The sequence below is a fragment of the Papio anubis genome, chromosome X, assembly GCF_008728515.1.
Source record: "Papio anubis isolate 15944 chromosome X, Panubis1.0, whole genome shotgun sequence".
Taxonomy (NCBI): Eukaryota; Metazoa; Chordata; class Mammalia; order Primates; family Cercopithecidae; genus Papio; species Papio anubis.
This window is the reverse complement of record NC_044996.1, coordinates 49549089-49561147: the sequence shown is the minus strand read 5'-3', so window position 1 is coordinate 49561147 and position 12059 is coordinate 49549089. Positions and strand designations below refer to the sequence as shown.

At 36.1% G+C, this 12059-nt stretch overlaps 1 protein-coding gene across 2 annotated transcripts in view; it reads left to right on the top strand.

The window, feature by feature from the left end:
• FAM199X (family with sequence similarity 199, X-linked) overlaps nucleotides 1-9919 on the top strand; it is a 30036-nt gene extending 20117 nt beyond the window's left edge. The window contains exons 3-6 of one of the 2 annotated variants that reach the window (XM_003918077.4): nucleotides 49-198; nucleotides 444-605; nucleotides 2046-2312; nucleotides 3614-9919. In XM_003918077.4, the coding sequence (XP_003918126.2) occupies nucleotides 49-198; nucleotides 444-605; nucleotides 2046-2312; nucleotides 3614-3784 (750 nt within the window). In that variant the 3' untranslated portion in view covers nucleotides 3785-9919. The remainder of the gene's footprint in view (nucleotides 1-48; nucleotides 199-443; nucleotides 606-2045; nucleotides 2313-3613) is intronic. The other variant, XM_021932491.2, reaches the window with a different exon arrangement.
• The last annotated feature ends 2140 nt before the right edge of the window (nucleotides 9920-12059 follow it).

Sequence of the window (12059 nt, the reverse complement as noted above, 5' to 3'; positions counted from 1 at the left end):
TGAAACAATTTTGCTTTCCCTCCCCACACCCTCCTTATTTTTATAAAGTTACCAGGCAGTGACATTGCCAGTGGGAGTGATGTACTTTCTGATGTCATACCCAGTATTCCAAGTTCACCTTGCCTGCTTCCTAAAAAGAAAAACAAGCACCGGAATTTAGATGAACTTCCTTGGAGTGCAATGACAAATGATGAGCAGGTAAAGATCTTAACATTCTTAATTAAAAGCTTTTATGTGGAGACTAGGTAAAGCTCAGTTTATTGCCTGTTTAAAGCTACTGGGGAAATGTGGATTGCTTAGTAAATCTGAATTTGAGCTTTAACTGTTTTTCAGGGAACAAATAAAACCTTAAGTGCTTCTGATATGTAAACACATTATAATTGACATAATGAAGGATCAGAAGTTTTAGCAATGATCTTATTTGTAATTTTTTCATCACATAGGTGGAATATATTGAGTATCTGAGTCGGAAAGTGAGTACTGAGATGGGTCTTCGGGAGCAACTTGATATTATTAAGATCATTGATCCTTCTGCTCAAATCTCCCCTACAGACAGTGAGTTTATTATTGAACTTAACTGTCTCACAGATGAAAAACTGAAGCAGGTATGTAAAGAAAATACAGATTATTTACCTATTAAAAATACCACCATCTTATAAAATGTAGACTAAAATAATCATATGTAAATACATAGATAATTAAGGCCAAAATCACTGCTGTGAAAGGTAATATTAGAAAAAATGATGGCACATTGATTTAAGAGGTTTTATGTACATCTCACCTGCCAGTACCTTTCTGGGATCAGTGTGAATCTAGAACCTGCTTTTCAGTTGTATAGGATTTGAAATGTAATGTTACCACTTATGAGGTGGTTAGGTTAAGGTATAGATTTATTCTAACTCAGTTTACAGGAGACTAATTGACAAAATACTAATTAATGAGAGCTATTCTTTGGTAAATATCTGAGCTGAGGGATTTGAGTAGTTTTATGCTGTAATAATTGAGCCAGGCTAGGGTGAAACCTAGTGAATTTTCCCTCTGCTGTTCTGAAATCTGCATCTCTGGTATCTTCTTCTTCTTCCCCCCCTTATTTATTTATTTATTTTTTTTTTGAGACGGAGTCTCACTCTGGAGTGCAGTGGCGATATCTCGGCTCACTGCAACCTCCACTGCCCAGGTTCAAGCGATTCTCCTGCCTCAGCCTCCCGAGTAGCTGGGATTACAGGCACCTGCCACCGCACCCGGCTAATTTTTGTATTTTTAGTAGAGATGGGGTTTCACCATCTTGACCAGGCTGATCTTGAATTCCTGACCTCGTGATCCACCTGCCTCAGCCTCCCAAAGTGCTGGGATTACAGGCGTGAGCCACTGCGCCTGGCCTCTGGTATCTTCTAAATACAATTTTTGCTGTTCTTTTTCTCTGGTATGTAGTTGAATGAATACTTAATGTTCTTACGTTCTACTTTGGATTTGTTTCTTTGTTTTGCATTTATCATTATTTATGAAAAATTTCTCTCATTTCAGTATTTCTCCCAGCAGACATACTATAATTTTCTACATTCCAGCAAATTTTTCATTAGTATGATAAATTGATGTCTTGCATTTGAAGACAGGTATCGTTGGCCCCTAGCTAAGATTTAGGAAACACCCTAATCTTATATAAAATCAGCAGCTTACTTAAATTATCTTAAATGGAGACCTTTAACAACTGCCTAATCTCATCTATTTTATTTTATTGTTAGTTTGTATTTTGAGTGCTATTTTTTTACAGTCCTAAATTTCTGAAGGCGAGTAGCCTTCCATTTACTGATTATATTTTATGTGCTTTTAAAATCCAGATCTATAACATGTTTTCTAGAATTTTGAACATTGTTCATTTTTCTAGTACTTATTTCTAAATTTAGCCTTTCTATTCTACCTTATATATGCATCTGCAGCACTTTTGACAGTCTTTTAGATTAAGTACAATATTATTTTCCCCCCAGCATTTTGAAGGTAGAACATCAAGGTGCAACACTAACCAGTTTGTGGTTGTGCTTCCCAAGGTCAGAAACTATATCAAGGAGCATAGCCCTCGCCAACGGCCTGCAAGAGAGGCCTGGAAGAGAAGCAACTTTAGTTGTGCAAGCACCAGTGGAGTGAGCGGTGCCAGTGCCAGCGCCAGCAGCAGCAGTGCCAGCATGGTCAGTTCTGCAAGCAGCAGTGGGTCCAGTGTTGGAAACTCTGCTTCAAACTCCAGTGCCAACATGAGTCGAGCACACAGTGACAGCAACCTGTCTGCAAGTGCAGCAGAGCGGATTCGGGATTCAAAAGTAAAACGTCTAATCAATACAAAACTTTACCTTTCAATATTAACATTAGTACTCCTTCATATAAATTTCTTGAAGAGTTAAAATGATCCTGCTGTCTAGATGCCTGTGGGTTTTGGTCTTAATTGAACAAGCAGGATGCTCTGCTGTTGAACAAAGCACTCTTGGCTGAGTGCTTTGAAATGCTGTTTTGACCCACAACCATATTGCATTCAATCTTACCTGATTTTTGTGTATGTTTTAAGTAAGATAAATTGGTGGAAATAATGAGTTATTCTCAAGATTGCAATATTGACTGCAACTCACTACTGAGCGAATCTCACTATGTTGCTGATGTTGCTGTCTATTAGCTCCTAAGAATGTTGTGTATGTCTTTTGTGTGTGTTAAATGTTTTCTTAATGTTTTAATCTTAAATGTTTCTTCTTAGCTAATTTAAAAATCTAATACTTTCTCTAATTTCTGTCTACTCTTTTCACAGTTGAGAAAGTTCTGTATAATATTGTTGGGCACTTAAAAAAAAAAAAAGAAGGTATAAGTATATTTAGAATGGTCCTGTGGCTTAGCAGGGGAGTTTGATTCCTTGCAGTGACAAGAATCTGGAGCCAGTTTAAAGATGATAAGAGAATCTCTCTCTTTGGTGACCAAGTGGTGACTTGAAGATACACAGTGATTCTTTCCCTGGTTCTTAGGGAAGTAGCAGAAACATAGCCCGCTTTGTTAGTTGCTAAGGAATTTCCCTAGATATGTGGTCATTCCTTTTTAGTATCAGTTCACCAGTGACAAGGATGGGAGTACCCACTGAGTTTCTGATGGGTTTTTAAGATGGTATTCGCCTACTACGAAAAAGGCATGATTTTTTTTACCTGCCATTATAAGATTGCTAGTGTTTTTGGATGAAAGGCACCTGAGAATCATAAGTATTAGAGACCTGGGCAATGTTCTCTACATTTGTATTCAGTATTGTCCCCTAGTATTAATTGTGTGTTCAGTATGCATTTATACCAATGTACCTTAATGGAATTTAAAAAAGAAGTCTTTGAAGTGACTCATTATGCATCACTAGCCAAAATGATTGTCTCAACCCTTCCTAATCAGAAGAGTCACTGGTCAAATACCACAAAATTGGAATCTTAATCATTTTTATGCCTAAGCCAGTGGCTCACTTACTGGAATGAGGATCATACTACAGAAGGATTTGAACATCTCTTAAAGTTAGAACATAGAGAATTTGATCCACAAAACATTTTGGGGTGGATATGCCAAAAACTAAACCAAACTGATTTAGAAATTTTTATTTTGACAGAAGCGATCCAAGCAGCGGAAGTTACAGCAGAAGGCCTTCCGCAAGAGGCAGCTGAAGGAGCAGAGGCAGGCCCGGAAGGAGAGGCTCAGTGGGCTCTTCCTTAACGAAGAGGTGCTGTCCTTGAAAGTGACTGAGGAAGACCATGAAGCAGATGTTGATGTTTTGATGTAATAAGGGTGAATTTATTAGCATTCTTTGTGAGCATTAAAATACTCCATCCTTATTGGTTTACATGCATTTTGACCAAAATTTTGGTTAGGGCTGTGCTGATGTACCATTAATAATTTAAGCCAGTGGTTCTTGACAGGTGGTCCCAAGACCTGCAGCTTCAGCATCACCTGAGAAGTTGTTAGGAATGCATACTTGTGGGCCCCACCCCCAGACGTAGTGAATCAGAAACCAACAGGGAGGCGCCTAGCATTGTTTCTTAACAAGTGCGGGGTTATTCTGATGCACAGTCTAGTTTAAGAACCACTACTTTGGGTAAATGTTTTGACTGTTTGAAGTTTATGGTGGCGAAGTGGGCTTCTTCAAAGACTAGCACTTATACAGTTTAGAAGATTTCAAGGTACTGCTGACAGTAGTTTATTGTGTCAGTATACATACATGTGTAGAGATCATAATTTAGTTCCCTTCTTAATGTTACAATTTCTTAGTTTACTTTTCCTAAAGGGCCATAGCATAATTCTTGATTCCTGGTATAAATTTTTTCTGAGGTGTGGGGGTGGGCAAGGTGTGGATTGCTGTTTACGATAGTGCCTTCATTAGTTTTAGTTCTGTTTTCATTCATTGTTGACTCAAAGGTATAAGAACAGGCCCTCATCTTTTTCCTGTTAGATTTATTTTTGTTTTTAACTTTATATAAGTTTAGAATCCTTTTTTGTTAAGTGATGACTACTGATGAAATAATGTTACTAGTAGCTGAATTTTAGACTTGATGCTATGTTGATTAATATTTAAATGGTGAAAGTAATTAGGCAAAATAAGCAATTCTGCTTTTCTGTTGCTTTCAGAAATTTTAGGCTGTAAAATTGTCTCAGGCAGGAAGTCAGTCTGTATCTCTCTCAAGTTCTTATTGTAGGTCATTTTTTTTTCAGCACAGCTCTAATTTTTAAATATTTGGTATAACAGCTTCTGGCATGTGACCTTGTTAATGTTGAAAATTAACTGATGAAAACCCTTATAGATCTGCTAAACTTCTCTATAAATTGCTAGAAATATACAGAGCAATGAGATATAGAAAACACCTTAGCTTGTTGGTTATTAATAGAGCTCTAATTTTAACTGTGAAATCATGGAGTTTCTTTAAATGTTTTCCTAGAGAGTTTGTTATCATGAACATTAGAAATAGCGTGATTCCTTTTCTTCTACCACATGTCTTGAACATTCACATGGGTTAAAGAAGATGGAAACTGATACTACTGACAATCAAGCTGCTTTCTGACTTTCATAATTTTCTTTATATTGTGGATAGCATTTTGAAGGTGACCGTGATTCTGTAGGAAGAGCTGTAATCAATATTTTTCAAACTCTAGAGTACAGAGGTTAGTAAGATTTCTGTTTTTGTTTTTTTTTTTTTTGCTTTTTGTTATGTCAAGTAGCTTATTAAGAAAAAGATTCATGACTTAAATTCTTAATTCTCAGTTGATACAAAGGCTTATAATCATGTGTTTTAAAATTTTGATTTCATTTTCATTCCTTGAAGGTTAAAGAATGGAAACTGGGGATAAAAATTAATACGTTGCAGCTTTGCCAAAGTCCATGGTATGGTTGTAACCTTTTAAAGACTACTAAAGTCGTAATTTGAAATTTTTACTAAAATAAAACGTAAATGTCTATGGTTTTCAATTGGAGTGGTCTTTCTTTCTTTCCCCCTCCCCCTCTTTGGTTCTCCTAACCAGCTTAGAGGACCCAAAGAGAGCTTGGGGATAGACACCAGAATACTCTGTGGAGGTGGAACAACTTAACCTCACTGTTTTCCCTTCCAAGTATAGGAAGAGCAAATGGAGAGCATAGTAACTGTATCTAAATTCTCTACCTGCTTTTAGCAAAAGTAAAATGCCACAGAATGATTGCCTGCCATCTTTACCTATTCTGCGAGGAAAACAGGCCACTTTTGGAGGCCATAGAGCACCATGTATCTGTCAAATACTTGGAAACTATTTACTTAACAGGGATCAGTAAAAGAAAACCCTAAACAAGGTCATGATGTAATTTAAGACCAATTTCCCTACTTTCCCAATAATCATAGTCTTACTGCTTTCAATTTAACTTGAGTCACTGTTAAATAAGTTTACCAAAGTGCCACAAAGTTGATTTTTAAAGTTGGTAAAGGTTTGAATGTTTATAGAAGTGCATCATGAAATTTTGTGTAAATCCAGATGAACTGTCATTATAGTACTATAAGTTAGAGATAGTAATAAAGTTGGGTTGAAGGAGATTGAAAATATTTCATTTGATTAAAAGAAAATCATTAAATAACTTGGGCTTGCTCGTGATTGAAGAGGGAGATTTAATAGTCCTCTGTCCCCCTAAAAAAGAAACTAGCAGAAAAAGACATAAAAAGTTCTTAGGTCTCTGTTCATGTGCTGTGTGTTTTTTCCATTGTAATGTCTTGTGTAGATAATTCAAAGTTTGAACTATTTCTTTCTTGGAATAAGTAATAATTTATTCAATATGGTATATCTCTGAGTTCAATTTAAAACAATCCAACTCAGTAGTATTTATTTTTAAATTCAAATCCAAACTAACCAATTAATTAATAAAAAGGCAAGACTGACTTGCTGTAGTATTGGTTCTCATCTGTAGAGAACTGACACTGGAGCAAATTTTAAGTCTCCTCTTTGAAAATAAGCCTTGTTAACTGAGGGCGTAATATATTTCCCACAGATTTATCCAGAAACATTTTATTAGAGATCTTATAGTAGTATCTCAGTTCCTACCACAGCTTTTTAAAGGATGAGACTTGCATTTAACAAAATGACATATATAATATTTTTCTATAGTTTTGCAACTGAATTAAAGGAAGGTGATGCATTATAATGTGTAGTGAGGTATAAAGGGCTAGTTCATTCTCTCCCAACAAGAACTTAGAATAAAATAACACTTTTTTTCATGAGACTTACCTCATTTTTGTTAGGCTATGGCAGTTTTGTCCAGTTCCTCTGTCCCTTGAGTGAATTAGATATTGCTGAATTAATCTCAGAAACTGACTTATAAAATAATGACATTATAGATTGGGTGAACTTCTCATTTTATTTAACTTTTAAAAGTGCTAAATCCTCTCAAAAAGGAAGAATTATAGGAAACTACTATATAGAGGTATCCAGATTCTGATGAGCTTTAAAAATTATAAAATATAGCAAATGTCTTCATATTTTAGCTAGAAATGTTAGTACACAACCAGTATAGAAGTCTTGTTTGTTTCTGGGTTCTCCAGCAGAGACTTTGTTTGTGGCTTACTCTGAATAGCCTCATGTGCCTTAAAGGTGGTGAACTCTGTACTTTTTGTCAATATCAGGCTTTTCAAAACTCAAAAACAATCCAAATGTTGTAATTTGTTTTGCATAATGCCCATGGAATTGGGTATCAGTAAGCAAAGTCATTAAATTGAACCAATCAATGCTAATAGAGTATAAAAACAAAAACCTTCAAATCTTAAATTTCATTTGCGTAACTTTATTTTCGGCCTAGCTAGATCATTGAAGAGCCTTGAAAGTTATCTAAAGTATGGCTTAATGTATATTTTTTCCTCTGAAAAAGATCATATGCCAGGATACTTCTTCAAACCAGAGCACTTTTAATATCTGGAAAGATAATTTTCAAGGTACAAGCAAAAGCACTTCAAGGACAGAGATTATGTAGCAAGTTGATTCTTTATGAATTCTTTGAATTCATTTGTGTAATAGCTGGAACATACTCCTCTTCTTTCCTTTAACAAATGAACTTTTAGCACTTCTATCTCCAAGAAAAACATTTGTTTGGAATTGGTGGAGGGTACTCACAGTCTGTTTATAGTTTGGGACAATTAATAGGAAAATCCCCAGTTGCATTCAAATAATAGTGTTGATGTTGAGGGCACTGACTCATTCAACATGTCTGAACTAGAAGTAAATTTAATTCTGAAAGGACTATTAGTTAGGAAATAAGTATTTGTATACACATGTACTGTGGTAACTTTGGATTCGTTTTAAGTCTGATAAAGTAAGATAAACTTTGTCTTAAAAATAAAATTATGCTAAGTGAATAAAAACTATCTGAGATATTTTAAGCTAGGCATCTTTGTTAGCATAGTATCTGGAACATAACTACTTATAATGCTTAGGTCTTATTTCTTTGGAAAATAATTTACTTATTCCAAAAGGCTTAGAAGGAACTCTGAAAATTCTTCTAACTGGCCATGAAGAGTGAGGAAGTTGCATGGTACTGCTGAAGATCTGAGTTGACTCGCTGAAATTTTATTTTCTTATTTTTTTTAACATTAGAATTCTTTCTTTCTGGCTCTCCCTCCAGTTATTTTTAAAATTAAGGTAATTAGTGTTTTAACCTAGAGCATATAATGGCAAATTAAATTTTAATTTGACCCTCATACCGAACTCAGAAAAACTTGTTTGGTCTTCTCTAAATTCTATATGTAGTACTTTTTTTTAATTGTCAGATTTCTTTGTTGCGTCTTTGTGTCCAACAAAACCTGTGTGGAAATCTGTTCATTTTTGTGGTGAGGGATGGGGGTGAAAAAGGGGAGACTTGCTCTAATTATGCATATACATTTTGACTATGTAAAGGTAGTTGTAGACTATATGTATAAATAACAAGTTAACTCTTACTATTCTGAATTGAACAACTGAATAAGGAACAGTGGCCTGAAGCCATGACTTGTTTTGTGAAGCTACTGGCTCTTTTAACAGTAGCTGACCTATTGGATTTAAACTGAGACTGAAACTGAGATTTGTGGTTAGGTTATCTAGCTGAGTCTTTTAGCAATGGAGCAGATAATGTCCCTGTAGTGGATCCATTTAATTTCCTATTTGAGTACTCTCACTTAATAAGTATTATCTATTCTGAATCTTTGTGTTGGGAATTTAAGGACTATTGTCAAAGTCTATTAATGATAAACAAGTATATGCAAAACAATTCACAGATGGATAAAAATTTCAAATTGTGGGTTTTTGTTTTTGTTTTTGCTTTTTAGTTTCAAAGATTAGTTATGTAGCAGCAATATCATAACCAAAGCAAGTAGATAATTGACTGGTTTGGAGAATCTTCAAGTAGTCTTAAATACTGTAATGTATGAGATTGTTAACCAGGATTTTTTTTTCCTGTATTACTGCTAAATGTATTACTATATTAATGCACTTTTGTATATATAACTGTCTTCTGTACATTCTGTACTTACTACAGTGTATATAGAGCCTGTTTTCCCTGAAGCTGTGAGGGAATAACAATAGTTGTATCATAAGTCGTTTCTATTTTGAGTTCCTTCTTGTACTTGAAAGTAGTTCAATAGTGAAATCTAAATGAGTGTTTATGGTTGTAATTAAAACTGGCAATGTGGCAGAGCTGTCTTTTGAAACTGAATACCAGAATGAAAAGTGTTGTTTTGGTTAAGAACTCTTATAATGTATTGTTTCTTTTGATGTACCCTGAGTTGTTACAAACCTCACTCACTGCTCCTTACTACTTTATACTTCTGAGTCAGCTCCTTTCATGCTGTATCCCAGAATATTTACCAACAGAGGAGAACTGCTCTCTTTTCTGTTGCTCATAGTTTGGTTATGGCTTTATAAACTTTTATTTGGTGAAAGTCCCAGATACCCAAATGTCATTGGCAAAACATTTTTTTTCTGGAGAGATCAGATTTCTAGAGAGATTAGCATTCATAGTAAATGAAAATTGTCTAATTTTTTTAATCCATGCTATTACTGGGCAGTAGGTCTAATTTTTGTCGACAAAAAATAGATCTATTTTCCTTATATGTTGATTTAGAATCTTAAGTTAAAATTTTATAAAAGAAATGTCTGAGCAGTTCTATGTATGGAGGAGCAGTTCAGCTTTTCAGCAGCAACTTTATCTTTTGCCACTAGAGGGAGATCTGTGGTTGCTTTCTCCTTTGGAGAATAGCTGCTTTGTTTTTGTTTTTAATTTCTAAGGTTGGAATAGAACTTATTCTCAAAATTCCTTTAGTGTTATTAAATACTTTCATTTATTAGTCAAAGGTAAGTTAATTAAGCTTGTTTAATGACACCAATCTTATGCTTTTCTGTAATCTTCAATTTTTAATAAATGTGAGTTAGATATTAAGTGAAATGTGCGTGTATGTGTTTCTTCTCTTAGGTACTCTAGAGCTCCATATGTGGCTAGTGACTACCATAATGGATAGTACATTATGTAATGCCCATATGGTAGTCACTAGCCACATATGGCTATTTAAATGAATTAAAGTTAAGTAAAATTTAAAATGTAGTTCCTTAGTCTCCTTAGCAATACTTCAAGTATCCAGTAGCTACCATGTGGCTACATGCTATTTACTCTATTGAAAAGCATGAGATGTAGAACATTTCCATCATCACAGAAAGTTCTGTTGGACAGTGCTGCTGTAGAGATTTGCTGGTTTATGTAGTGACCATTATCATTTTATCAGTGAACAGTAATTAGTGGCTAAAAAACTGCTGCCTATAGTTAACTGTTGCAGGTGATTGGTGTGAGAGGGAGATTAAACTGTTTTTCTTTTTTTTGAGACAGGGCCTTGCTCTGTCACTCAGGCTTGTGTGCGGTGGTGCGATCATAACCCACAACAGCTTTAACCTCCCAGGGTCAAGCAATCCTCCCACCTCAGCCTCCCAAGTAGCTAGGACCATGGGTACATGTCACCACACTCAGCTAATTTTTAAATTTTTTGTAGAGATGAGGTCTCTACAAAAAGTGTTTTTTGCCTAGGCTGGTCTCGAACTCCTGGGCTCAAGCAATCCTCCTGCTTTGGCCTCCCAAAGTTCTGGGATTATAGGTGTGAGCCAGTGTACCCAGCCTGTATTTCACTTTCTGCTTCATTAAAGCTACTACCAAATTTGAGAACTTGGTAGTTTAATGGAGAAATTTATCAGTGACCATTTCATTTGACTATGAGTAAGATTTAATGTTTGAATAATGTGAGAAGTTTGGGCCAGTTTCACAGGTTTTATTGTTGCAGAGTGCTGCCATGCAGCTTTCTCTGTGAGTTAGTCCTTTGATGCACAAAAAAGCAATTGTAAATGGCAGTGCTGGGACACAGAACTGAATACATTTTAGAAGACTCCAGTTGTTTAAAACTATGCTTACAAATAAGTAGAAATGTGAATTTTGGAATCATCCCCTCAGAGTGTTTTTTCTTTTTTTGTTGGGGAGGGGAGGGTGCAGGGGAGTGTGATGGAGTCTCATTCTGTTGCCCAGGCTGGGGTGCAGTGGTGCAATCTCCGCTCACTACAACTTCCATCTCCTGGGTTCAAGCGATTCTCCTGCCTCAGCCTCCCGAGTAGCTGAAACTACAAGCATCCACCACCACACCTGGCTAATTTTTGTATTTTTAGTAGAGACAGGGTTTCACCATGTTGGCCAGGCTGTTCTTGAGCTCCTGACCTCAGGTGATCCACCCACCTCGGCCTCCCAAAGTGTTGGGATTACAGGAGTGAGCCACCGCGCCCGGCCCAAAGTGTTTTTTATTAAATTCGTGTGATGTGAGAGACTTCATAGTCACTGTTACTTGGGTTAGACAATCCTCTGCCCTCTCACCATCAGTTTGGATTTCATGGTAGGTGGGATGTTTGTATTATGGTATCCTTGTTTCTTAGTAATAAGTTGATAAGATACTAGATTTAGGTACAGTGTTGCTTCTCTTTGTAATGAGCAAACATTTTAACATTCTAGTTTATTCCTTTGGTTACCAGGATCCTGTTATATGCTTTTTTATCTTAAAAGTATGTATTTAGATTGGATTTATATATTTTCAACTTTGTGTTATAAAGAATTTCGGCTGGGCGCGATGACTCATGTCTGTAATCCCAGCAATTTGGGAGGCCAAGGTGAGCAGATCACTTGAGGTCAGGAGTTCGAGACCAGTCTGCCAACACAGAGAAACCCTGTCTCTACTACTGAAAATAAAAAAAAAAAAAAAAAAAAAAAAAAAGCCGGACCTGGTGGCGTGCACTGTAATCCCAGCTGCTCGGGAGGCTGAGGCAGGAGAATTGCTTCAACCTGGGAGGCGGAGGTTGCAGTGAGCCAAGATCATGCCACTGCACTCCAACCTAGGTGACAGGGCGAGACTCTGTCTCCAAAAACAAACGCACAAAGAATTTCAAGTAGAGAGAACAGTAAGATGAATCCACACATACCCGTATCTACTTCAACTCTTCTCACAGACAATCTTGTGTCTTTTACTCCCACCTACCCACTCACCTTACCTCAACTCGCAGTG